The 12,732-nt window shown below is 38.4% G+C and overlaps 1 protein-coding gene across 1 annotated transcript in view; it reads right to left on the reverse strand.

Annotated features, from left to right (window-relative positions):
* Window positions 1-12,732, reverse strand: part of ABCA12 (ATP binding cassette subfamily A member 12) — a 205,778-nt gene that overhangs the window by 34,535 nt on the left and 158,511 nt on the right. The window contains exons 32-38 of the mRNA XM_052661512.1: window positions 11,895-12,131; window positions 11,351-11,498; window positions 7,429-7,681; window positions 6,747-6,833; window positions 5,829-5,922; window positions 1,720-1,847; window positions 161-248 (exon numbers count right to left, since the gene is read on the reverse strand). Coding sequence (XP_052517472.1) covers window positions 161-248; window positions 1,720-1,847; window positions 5,829-5,922; window positions 6,747-6,833; window positions 7,429-7,681; window positions 11,351-11,498; window positions 11,895-12,131 — 1,035 coding nt within the window. The remainder of the gene's footprint in view (window positions 1-160; window positions 249-1,719; window positions 1,848-5,828; window positions 5,923-6,746; window positions 6,834-7,428; window positions 7,682-11,350; window positions 11,499-11,894; window positions 12,132-12,732) is intronic.

Genomic DNA, 12,732 nt, shown 5'->3' on the forward strand with positions numbered 1-12,732 from the left:
ATACAGAAGATTGGAACCATTGTATTATGGAGTATACATTATTCCAAATGATTTTCAAATCAACTGACCCATGTTTTATTTTCAACTCCTGAAAATGCTTGAACATTTAAAGTTCATATTCTCATTTGTATGATATCCCAAAAGAAAAATCACAATTTACCTTGGCAAGTGTTCTATTAGCTGGAACAGTTGTTACATCAAAAAGAAGGTCTTTAGTCAAAGGCAGCCCCAAACTCCAACCTCCATATCTACATGGAAAAATTGATATTTGTTTTAATGAGAAAATATTCATAAATAAATCTAAAATGTTTAACTAAGAGCTCACTTTTTTCTTTCCACTAAGAATACATTTGCAGTATGAAATAAATATGATCTGACAAATATTTTACAGTTTTATCAATTTCTTTTATTATATTTTAGTCTAATGCATATTATAACTAGAAAGTCATGGACTCTTAAAAATAAAAAGTGTATTTTAAAAATTCAAATAGAAATTTTAAGGAAAGGTTAGTTTAAACATTGACCAAATTAAGAATGGGTTAAATAAATAAGAATGGGTTAAATACTAAATACTAAATAACATTTTAGTAGTTATACTAAAATAATTTTCATGTGACTATTACCCTAAATGTGATGCTGCAGAGCTATATTTTTGATGTGCAAAGAACACTACAGGATATTATTCACATTTTTTTAAAAGTAGGTTTTAGAATGGTTTGTTTATAATAAACCTCATTTTGTTGAAAATATTTAATATGTATTCAAGTATACTTGCCACCTTTCTCTCCCAGCTTTATTAAGATATAATTGACAGGTAAAATGTGTATATATTTAAGGCATACAATATTTTGATATATGTATATGTTGTTAAATAATCCCCACAATCTTAGCTAATTAACATATCCATTATCTCACATAGTTACCATTTTCTTGTGTATGTTGAGAATTCTTAAGGTCTACCCACTTAACAAACTTCATGTAATAATCTGTATTCTTAACTAGACTTGCTGTACTTAGACATCCAGAATGTATTCATCTTGCTTTACTGAAACTTTGTACCCTTTGACCAAAATTTTCCCACCTCACCTTTCCCCAGACCCTAATAACCACTGCTGTACTCTTCTGTTTCTATGCATTTGACTATTTTGAATTCCCTATAAAACTGAAATCATGTAGTATTTGTCTCTATTATTTCACTTGGTATAATGTCTTCCAGGTCCATCCGTGCTGTTGAAAATGTAATCCTGCCACACTTGCCTCTACGGCAAGTATTCAGGTGGCTTAGGAACAAGCCTGTGAACTTGCTATACAAGAACACATTTTATTCACACGCAGATATCATACTCCAAGCTTGGAGATGTTCAAATTGGAACTAAGGACAATTGCCACCAAAAGCCATGCCTTAAAACTCTCCAGGTTTGCACAATCCAGTCAATAACTTGTTTTTCGCTTTGAGAAAAAAAAAGTACAAATTTAACAATACATTTTTGAATCCCAAAACAATGCTTTACAATGTGCTCAAATAAATCTTAATTTAGTTATTAAGTTAATTTACTTAAATTTTAATATGTAAGGATGTTTAGATAAAACAGAATTTACCCACATAAGTAATCAATAGAAATTTGCATTTTATTGTCACAAATTCAAGACAGTTAACTTAAAATTAGAAAACAAGATATTCTATATTAAATTTTTTATAAACAGGTTTTTTTTTTTTACCTTTTTTGTGTAAACTCATTAGCAGTTGATATAAGATAATTTTCCAAGTGGTGCCCAGTGAGGTTATAAATTACTTGGGAAGAATAAGTTCTTCTATGAGGTGGTGAATAGTTAAATTTAGGACATTCCTGAAAAATAAGGTTAAAAAAGTTCATTTGGGACAATGCTGTACAAATTAAATAGACCATGTCAAGAAGCTTCAGTCTCATGATTTGTCTATTAGTGCAACTGGTAGAGTGTGATAAGGGTGTCTTTTACCTCTGAAGAGCTGTGAAAAAGAAGTCATCTTGCCTTTGCCAAGAAATAACACAAAGTTATTATTTATATAGAGCACATACTTGTGTTTAAGACTTGCTTAAAGCCAAAACAGAACACAAGTTAACCAATGTTAGATATTTCTTTCACTGTACTGACAAGCTTGCTATGTCTGGAGAACAACATTAAAGTTTATGATGACTCAAAATTCTCTGTTATTCACAGGGAATAAAAAAGTATTTGCCCCAAGGCAATGGCACCCCACTCCAGTACTTCTGCCTGGAAAGTCCCATGGACGGAGGAGCCTGGTAGGCTGCAGTCCATGGGGTCACTGAGGGTCAGACACGACTGAGCAACTTCACTTTCACTTTTCACTTTCATGCATTGGAGAAGGAAATGGCAACCCACTCCAGTGTTCTTGCCTGGAGAATCCCAGGGACGGGGCAGCCTGGTGGGCTGCCGTCCATGGGGTCACACAGAGTCTGACACGACTGAAGTGACTTAGCAGCAGCAGCAGCAGCAGCAAATTGAAAACATTACATTAACAGAGATAAGTTCTCAGGGATGAACAACAGTGGATGAAAGAAGAAAGAAAAGTCACTCAGTTGTGTCCGACTCTGCCACCCCATGGACTATGGCCTACCAGGCTCCTCCGTCCATGGGATTCTCCAGGCAAGAATACTGGAGTGGGTTGCCATTTTCTTCTCCAGGGGATCTTCCCAACCCAGGGATTGAACCCGGGTCTCCTGCATTGCAGGCAGATGCTTTATTGTCTGAGCTACCAGGGAAGTCAAGTTTATATTATATTAGTTTTAAGGGACTAAACCTAGGTGTCAGATTCCAATTTTACCCATATCTAAATCTAATTTATATATATGTCTTATATACATGTTGCTGATTCATATATAAGTTGCAAACATAGTACAGAGAGTCCCTGTATGCCTGTCACCCAGTTTTCCCCATTGTTAGCATCTTATGTCACCGTCAAAATTCAGTGCCTGGGTCCATTACTATTAACCAACCTCAGAGCTTAGTTTAAACCCCTTATTCATAAGTTTTTAGCTTTCTGCACTCCCTGACTTCTTACTTTCCATTGGAGTGTATCATGCTTCACTGCCACAAACTTTAGTTTGGAAAAAGCCTAGCACTTTTCCAGTTTTTCCTCCCATCTTCCACATAGTGTCTCAGAGCCTGAGACTAGCACCACATGTGTGGATCAAGAGCATAAAGTTACAGCTTGCTCTAAAAAAAGAACGCTGAATTTCACCTTGCATCAAGTTATAAAATTTGAAGATCACATTCTATAATGCCTCTGGTTTCATAAAAAGAGATATGTATGAATGTTATTTTTAGCTTTAATTTTTTATTGAATTATACATAGAGAAAAGCATATATACTATAAGAACACTGTATGATAAATTTTGACAAACTGAAAACACCCTTGAACCAGCAACTGGATCAGAAAACAAAACAATGCTAGTACCCTAGAAGCCCCTCTTATCATGTTTCCTTTCAACCCTACAACTCCCAAAGTAACCAGCACAGAAGAGTTTTGTCCATTTTTGTATTTTATACAAATATAATTGTATCATATGTACTCTCTCATATCTGGACTTTTTTTCACTGATCATTTGTTTGTGAGAACATGATGTGTATAGTTGTAGATCAAATAGAGGAAAACAATAGAACGGTAAAGACTAGAGATCTCTTCAAGAAAATCAGAGAAACCAAGGGAACATTTCATGCAAAGATGGGCACAATAAAGGACAGAAATGATATGGACCTAAAAGAAGCAGAAGATACTAAAAAGAGGTGACAAGAACATACAGAAGAACTGTGCAAAAAGAGTCATGGCATCTAGTACCATCATTTCACGGCAAGTAGATGGGGAAAAACTGGAAACAGTGATAGACTATTTTCTTGGGCTCCAAAATCACTGCAGATGGCTACTACAGCCACGAAATTAAAAGATGCTTGCTCCTTGGAAGAAAAGCTATGACGAACATAGACAGCATATTCAATAGCAGAGACATCACTTTGCCGACAAAGGTCCTTATAGTCAAAAGCTATGGTTTTTCCAATAGTCATGTACAGATGAGAGACATGGACCATAAACAAGGCTGAGCACCGAAGAATTGATGCTTTCAAACTGTGGTGCTGGAGAAGATTCTTGAGTGTCCCTTGGACTGCAAGGAGATCAAACCAGCCAGTCCTAAAAGAAATCAGTCCTGAATATTCATTGGAAGGGCTGATGCTGAAGCTGTAGCTCCAATACTTTGGCGACCTGATCTGAAGAGTTGACTCACTGGAAAAGACCCTGGTGCTGGGAAAGGTTGAGGGCAGGAGGAGAAGGGGATGACAGAGGATGAGATGGTTGGATGGCATCACTGACTCAATGGACATGAGTCTGGGTAAACTCAGGGAGTTGGTGATGGACAGGGAGGCATCCATGGTGTCGCAAAGAGTCAGATATGACTGAATGACTGAACTGAACTGAACTGATTCTACTGTTGCTGGGAATTTGGGAGGCTATTACAAATATTATTACTATGAGCATCCCAGTATATGTCTCTCGGTGAACTAGCACTTCTGATGGGTACATAATAGGAATGGAATTGATGAGTCCAGAGGGTATGTATATCATCAGCATTAGCAGATACTATCAATGCTTTTAAAAATTGTTTACATAAATGTGGATTCCCATCAGCAGACTATTAAGTTGAAAAAATTTTAATCTACTTTTTTAAAAAAATAAAATCTATCCAGATTCTATTTTTAAATACTAAGTTGGTAGACTTTTACTATGAACTAAATAAAACATGCAAAGAATTAGTTAGGTTAGATGAGAGATTAGAAAACACTTTGAGAACTGGGTAAGAATAATACTTATAATGCAAGGATTTCAAAAGATGCTTGCTGGATTCTAGTTTTTATTGTTAGTAACTGTCTTACGTGAGGCCACAAAAAATGGTTGCACTTACAATATAAGATGTAATCATATGGCACTTTGAAGAGAATACTGCTAGATTCCTCCCCATAGGGAAGTGTTGGTAACATAGTGACTCTCAGAAACTAACAGTGACCTCTTTTCTTCAGCAATCTTTAATTTCTTAAAAGTTTACTGAATTGATAGACCTAGGGGTTCCCTGGTGGCTCAGTCAGTAAAGAATCTGCCTGCAATGCAGGAGACTTGGGTTTGATTCCTGGGTTGGGAAGGTCCCCTGGAAGAAGGATGGCAGCCCACTCCAGGATTGCAGCCGGGAGAATGCCCATGGACAGAAGAGGCTGGCGGGCTGCAGTTGATAGGGTTGCAAAGAGTCGGACATGACTGAGCAACTAAGCACAGAAAACAAAAGTGTATTTCTATAGAATACAGACAGGGTGTTTGTTGGAAAATCTTTAATGTTTCTTTCAGGACATGAATTATTCTCACATCCTGGAGGTGCTGCTTGGAGGCATACAGAGTTCTGTTCTGGACTTAAACACTACTAACTTCCCAGCTGACCACTATGATAGAAATCTCACTGTGCTTTCAAATATTACATTATGGAGGCATTTTGTTGTGTGAAACACAGAGCTTTCTGGTTACAACTGAACTGAGCCCCAAAACTCACTTTTAGTCAGTTTCCACAAAGACTGTCATAGAGTTACCTACCCCAGGAAGTTTGTCCTAAGATGGATTTAAAACAGTGACCTGAAGTTCAGTGTTTCTGAGCTGTTCAGATCCACATCGCTGAGCTACTAGCTTCTGTAAAATGAAACTATATCCCCTCTTTGGGAACCTAGAAAGATCTTTCAAGCTTTGATATTTGTTCCCTTTTTTTTTACTTCACTGAAAGCAAATTCCATCTTACCTGGGTGTTTTCTGAGCAGGAGCAAACTCCAAAATTAGTGATAGGTTCTCCACTGCTGTTCCATTTTCCCAGACTGTCTCTGTTTAAACACCTCCTGCAAGTAAGAATGATATTAAAGTGAGGTGTGTGTACATTCTTATGTTTATGTATAAGTGGGTATTTAGTATTGAATTCAGGTATAGTTCTCAGTTCAATTTACTGATTTTTCACAACTTGAAAATATAATGCACTTCCATTTCCAAGTGATCTGACGTCTTATGGGGGAATGAGGGACAGCACTTAACAATTAAGCAGTGCTGAGAACAAAGCTCATTGCCTCAATGTGGCAGGATGGAACTTCTTGATCCCTTTATTTTATTTGCTCTTTTCATCCTCTCCTCTGAAGGGAAAGGGATTTTTAGAAAAATAATGCACTAATGTCAAGTTTGCATGTGTCATATACTATTTTGAAAATTTGAATTTTTGTTGCTGTTCAGTTACTACATCATTTTGAATAAGCAACACTATATAGTGCAAAAGTCTGGGGACTGGAGTCAGAAGACATGTCTTGGCTTTAGCTACACAACCTACTCTTTAGATTTCTTTTGACAAGTATCCTAGTTCACATGAGCCTCAGTTTTTTTCATCTTAAAAATGAGATTAACAATTCACAGGGTGGTTGTGATTGTTTAATGAAAATATGTATACAAACAAACTTTACAAGTTATAAAGCACCTCTTACTATTTCAGTATAGCATCACCACGGAATGAACTAAAGGAGATAAATAAAGTCTTAAAAGATAGACTTCAGTCAGAGTGCTGACCTCCTCAGTCAAACAACACACACTCACCCATCCACACTCTGCCACATACATGCACACACATGCATGTACGTGCACACACACTGGAATGCTGGGAAAAAAAAAAAGAACTACTTACGGATCACTGATATTCAAACACATGTTGTCAATGCCAGGGAAGCTCCACATTGCTGAGACCAGGTCTTTCGTGCTTGGGTGATAATTTCTATAATATTAAAGGACAGAAACAAATTCATGTTTCTTTCACTAGAGTTCCATATTAAACTCATTCTCATGAATAATTTGAAGAAATGACATATGTTGAATACAGGACTATTGTCTTAAAAATCTAAGAGAGATGTAGACTCAGAAAGAAGGTCACGCAAAAAAATAAGCACATGTCTCTATTTGGCTGTCTTATTATTTTCCTGTCACATGCATTTAGTGATCACCTACTGCATACATAACATTATATTATACACAATTCTGATACTGCTATTCTGTATTTAATAAAAAGTTATTTGCCATGTATTACAACAGATTGAGAACCCATACCTAATCTTGTTTTCCTGATTAAATATTCATTAAAAATAAAAATCTACCTTAACTTTATTTTTAGACAAATACAAAAATTCTTACAGTTGTTTGCTGGTGAGGGAAGTGTCATGTTGTGATAAATCAAACTGTCTATTTCTTTGGCAGGATCAGGTATTGTGGCTCTGAGTTCTTTATTCTTCAGCATTTTATGACATTCATTCAGGCACAATGCACCTCTGGAGGCATTGGGAAAATGTTGTTTCAGTTAAAGGAAAGACACTTACGCATAGAACGTTGTCTGTTCTGAGGTACCATAAAGAGATGGGGTGATTTGGAGCTCTGGATAACTGTTGCTGGAACTCCTCAGCGTGCCGAGGCCCATGGCGGTTGTTACAAAGACAATGGGGAGAATAACCTGTGCTATGAAGCCCTTCCAGTTCCGGCGGGTGTGATGGAACCTCTTAATGAGAATAGCCATAATCTTCTTCAATAACAGTTCAAAACCAACCGATCTCTCTCCTCTGGTCAGGATTTTGTCTGATTTTAAAAAAGAGAGAGAGATTTAACATGGTTATGGGAAATCTTGATAAATCAAGAAATAAAGTAACTTCAAAGACTATGGACCCTGCTTATTTAACTTATATGCAGAGTACATCATGAGAAATGCTGGAGGAAGCACAAGCTAGAATCAAGATTGCCAGGAGAAATATCAATAATCTCAGATATGCAGATGACACCACCCTTATGGCAGAAAGGGAAGAGGAACTAAAGAGCCTCTTGATGAAGATGAAAGAGAAGAGTGAAAATGTTGGCTTAAAGCTCAACATTCAGAAAACGAAGATCATGGCATCTGGCCCCATCACTTCATGGGAAATAGAAGGGGAAACATTGGAAACAGTGGCAGAGTTTATTTTTGGGAGCTCTGAAATCACTGCAGATGGTGATTGCAGCCATGAAATTAAAAGACGCTTACTCCTTGGAAGGAAAGTTATGACCAACCTAGATAGCATATTCAAAAGCAGAGACATTACTTTGCCAACAAAGGTCCGTCTAGTCAAGCTTATGGTTTTTCCAGTGGTCTTGTATGGATTTGAGAGTTGGACTGTGAAGAAAGCTGAGCACCGAAGAACTGATGCTTTTGAAGTGTGTTGCTGGAGAAGACTCTTGCGAGTCCCTTGGACTGAAAGGAGATCCAACCAGTCCATCCTAAAGGAAACCAGTCCTGGGTGTTAAATGGAAGGACTGATGCTGAAGCTGAAACTCCAATACTTTGGCCACCTCATGTGACGTGTTGACTCATTGGAAAAGACTCCGATGCTGGGAGGGATTGAGGGCAGGAGGAGAAGGGGACGACAGAGGATGAGATGGCTGGATGGCATCACCAACTCAATGCAGAGGAGTTTGATTGCACTCCAGGAGTTGGTGATGGACAGGGAGGCCTGGTGTGCTGCGATCATGCGGTCGCAAAGAGTCGGGCACGACTGAGCGACTAACACTTTCACTTTCTTCATTGATCAGCTATGGGCCTGAGTCTCTCCATCTTAAGAAGCATATGTAAAAGTTCTTTGAAAATTATAAATTATTATAGACAAAATATTCTTTGTCATATACATAGTAATCTTAATGTCAAAGTGAGACTTCTAGAATTATATAAGTGAATATTGTCACCAGTCTCCTAAAGTCTCAGTGCAGAATCAATATGTATTACTGACTACTAATATTAAAGAAGTAGCTTCTATCAAAAGATTGAATTCAAATAAAATAAACAAGAGAGCAAAACATCTGGTGGGCTGCCATCTATGGGGTCTCACAGAGTCGGACACGACTGAAGCAACTTAGCTGCAGCAGCAGCAGTAGCAGCAGTATAACTCATCCCTATTGTCAGTAACTTGGTGACGGTAAGTCTAATTGGCTCTCATTATGGAGCCCAATCAGAGAAGGCAATGGCACCCCACTCCAGTATTCTTGCCTGGAAAATCCCGTGGACAGAGGAGACTGGTGGGCTGCAGTCCATGGGGTCGCTAAGAGTCAGAAACGACTGAGCGACTTCACTTTCACTTTTCACTCTCAGGCATCGGAGAAGGAAATGGCAACCCACTCCAGTGTTCTTGCCTGGAGAATCCCAGGGATGGGGAAGCCTGGTGGATTTCCATCTTTGGGGTCGCACAGAGTCGGACACGACTGAAGAGACTTAGCAGCAGCAGCAGCAGCAGCAGCATGGGGCCCAATGAAGTCACCTTAAACGTAGGAAAAGCAAAATGCTCTCCTCCAAAGTACAATTCTAGTTCAAGTACTTATTTGTTGCATTGTATTTAGAAATCTGGACTGACTACATAGCATTTTAAAACTCCATTTTTACCACTTCAGTCACAGAAAAGAGCTCATTGGAAAAACTGCCTACCCTCCTCCCCAAAAAGCCTACCCCACTCCCACGTCTTCTGAGAGTGAGAGCTGCACAGTGGTGGAGGTCATAAACTGTGGCTTGGGCCTCTCAGGTGGTTCTGTGGTAAACAATATACCTGCCAATGCAGGGGTTGGGAGAGACACAGGTTCGATCCCTGGGTTGGGAATATCCCCTGGAGAAGGAAATGGCAATCTACTCCAGTATTCTTGACTAGAGAATCCCACGGATAGAGGAGTCTGGCAGGCTATAGTCCATGGGGCTGCAAGAGTTGGGACACAACTTAGTGACTGCGAATGCATGTCTCAGTAGTGCTCATACAACAAGTAATTTCAGCAGTCCCCTCTAAAAATAGTTTCAAATATGACATTTCTTCTGAAGGTCTGCCACCAAGCATTCCTTTACATGTGATAAAATGACAGTATTTGTCAACTCTGTGGATATTTTTAATCCTCCATCACAAATTATGTGGCACAAAAATTATGATCTTCATTTAGCTGATAAGAAAAAATACAAAGCTGCTTAATTTAAAATGAATTCCAATTAAATAGAGTGAACAAGTTTAAATGAGAACTCATATCTCTGCAAAGGGGAATTGCAGAAGGAGCTAAATATTGTAAGTTAATTAGTATGCTTTTCTGTTTCTTGAGAAATTACATGTCGATGACTTACAGGTGTATCAAATGGAGCAAATACGTGCTTTCTAAATGATAATGTCAAGGAGGGGAACGTTCTGACTGAAGAATAGTTTCAAATTAGGAGACAAATGCAGAGGCAAATGCATAACATTTGCTTCCTGAAGCAGATGACCCCACTCTAAGTTCTCAATTCCATAGTCCCAACAATTATATTTCCAAAAGTTGACATCTGAGGAATCTAGCAGAGGAAAAATGAGACTCCCAAGTTCCAGAGTTATACAAACACCAGAGATTATATTTTCTGAATTTTAGAGTCAAGCAAACGTTTAATCATAAGCTCTATTCCTAGATATTTTTCCCAATTTAAGCAAACTATTGAAATGATTACTCCATAATTTATACATGGTTTTACTATATGCTTCCTTAAGTAAATAGTATTTCCAAAGGCATAAACTGTCAGAAAGAATATAAGACAGGATAAAAGCTATTTTCAAAAGAGCCCAATTCCTCAAAGCTGTGACAAGTAACAGCGTTTTCCAAACATATCTTGTGTGAAGAACTGGAGGTGGGAGGGAACCTATTATTATAGATTCTTCACTGTTAAGTCCGACTTCATGAATTCAGTGCATGCTCAGATGCTTCAGTCATGTTCCACTCTTTGCGACCCATGGACTGTAGCTTGCCAGGCTCCTCTGTCCATGGGATTCTCCAGGCAAGAATACTGGAGTGGGTTGCCATGCCCTCCTCCAGCAGATCTTCCTGACTCAGGGATCGAAACTCCATCTCATATGTCTCCTGCATTGGCAGGTGGGTTCTTTACCACTATTGCCACCTGGGAAGCCCTGTTGGACACCATCAGTTATAAGAAGTATTGAACTTGTTGAACACAAGTTGGAATAAGTCATATCCTGAAAATGACTTCTCATAGCTAGACAGGATACACATCACTACCCTAACAAGGAAGTTCATGTTCTTCAAAATATTTTTGCCATAGGGAATTCAATTTGGTGTGATAAATATTTTGTATATAAAAATAAAGGTTATATTTCTTTAGTCTTTCTAAATTTAGAAAGTATAAAGTTGAATTTAAAAAAATCTGTCCTGTGATTTTCTCATTTATGTTGTTCATTGGAATTAAGCAAAATGTGTACATTAGATTTATTTTACCATCTCTGTCTGTGAAATTGCTGCTGCTCACAGATAAATCATCAGGGGTTGAGATGCCACTGGTACAGGAACTTCCAATTTTCTTTGGTGTTAAGTGTTCAAGACTCATATTATTTTTTTGTGACTCTTTAGTCAAGTTCAGAAAGACCTAGAAAGAGAAGCAGGAACACTTCATTAGCATAAAAAATGTATGTGTTTTCTAGCTTTTAAGCTCAATTTTTATTTTAAATTTTTGTCACATTTATTGAGACTTTAAAGGAACATATTCGTAGTAAAAGATATGTTTTCTCTAATTGAAGCAACATGCTTGTTCTCAGAAGTCAGTCTTACATAAGAATGGTACTGAGATAATTTTAAGATTTTCTGATTTGGTAAAATGTTTGTTTATAATTTTTATATAATCAAAAGCATCTTTATTTTTGTTTCCCTTTACTTCTTAAAACATTCATTAATTTTTTTTCTTTTTAAAAAGAACTGTTCATATTTATTCTAGGGGTACAGCAAATTAATCAGCCTCAAGCAAAAAGGAAATGTCCAGGTGTACCTCTTCCACAGTAGTATCTGAAATGCCATAGCATCCAATGTTGAGGTTACCCAGGCCACTGTCCAGGGCTCTCAGGAGTGAAAGATAGGCCCCCGAGACTTTGGTGCTAAATGAAGGAAGCACGTAGACAAGTTCTCCCCCGATGTCCTCCTTGAGGTAGGCGTCAGGGAGATGTGACTGGATCATTGCCGTCACAGCTGTGGTGTCACACACTGTACTTGCATTTAGATTTGGACTCTAGAGATGAGAAGAGAAGTTAAACACCCTTGTCTTCACACTGTAGGGCCCAAGGGCCCCGGTCAGAGGGTGGCGAGTTCTTTTAGGCCAGTACAGACCTGTGCCAGGGAGTATATCACTTCTCTCATGCTCCCTGTCCCACTGAGGGTCCCTACGGTTGTCTGTCAGTCACTATTCTCCTGGCTTCGTCTCCCACCTCACCCTGTCCCTTCTCCAGCCTCCTTGCTCACCTCCTCCCTCTCTCTCTCATCCCAGCAACAACAAACTTTCGGTTATTCAATGCTTCAGGCTCAGGCACGCTCCCTCCTTAGGGTCTTTGCAATTGTTCCTTTGCCCCAGATAGTGACAGGGCTCAGTCTCTGCCTGGCCTTAACTCCTGGCTCATCTGTCACCTTCTCAGAGACCCTGTCTACTTAAAATGGCACTTCCTAGCATTCCCTATGCCCTTTCCTCTGCTTTATTCTACCCATAGTAGTTATCACTTGCTAATATTCTAAATTATATACTTATCAATTTTACCACCCGAATTCCCCACACTCCCATCAGAACATAAACTCCACGAGAGCAGAGATCTTAGCATCATCAGTTCACTGCTATATCC

This window comes from Budorcas taxicolor, chromosome 2, assembly GCF_023091745.1.
Source record: "Budorcas taxicolor isolate Tak-1 chromosome 2, Takin1.1, whole genome shotgun sequence".
In the NCBI taxonomy this organism is placed as follows: domain Eukaryota; kingdom Metazoa; phylum Chordata; class Mammalia; order Artiodactyla; family Bovidae; genus Budorcas; species Budorcas taxicolor.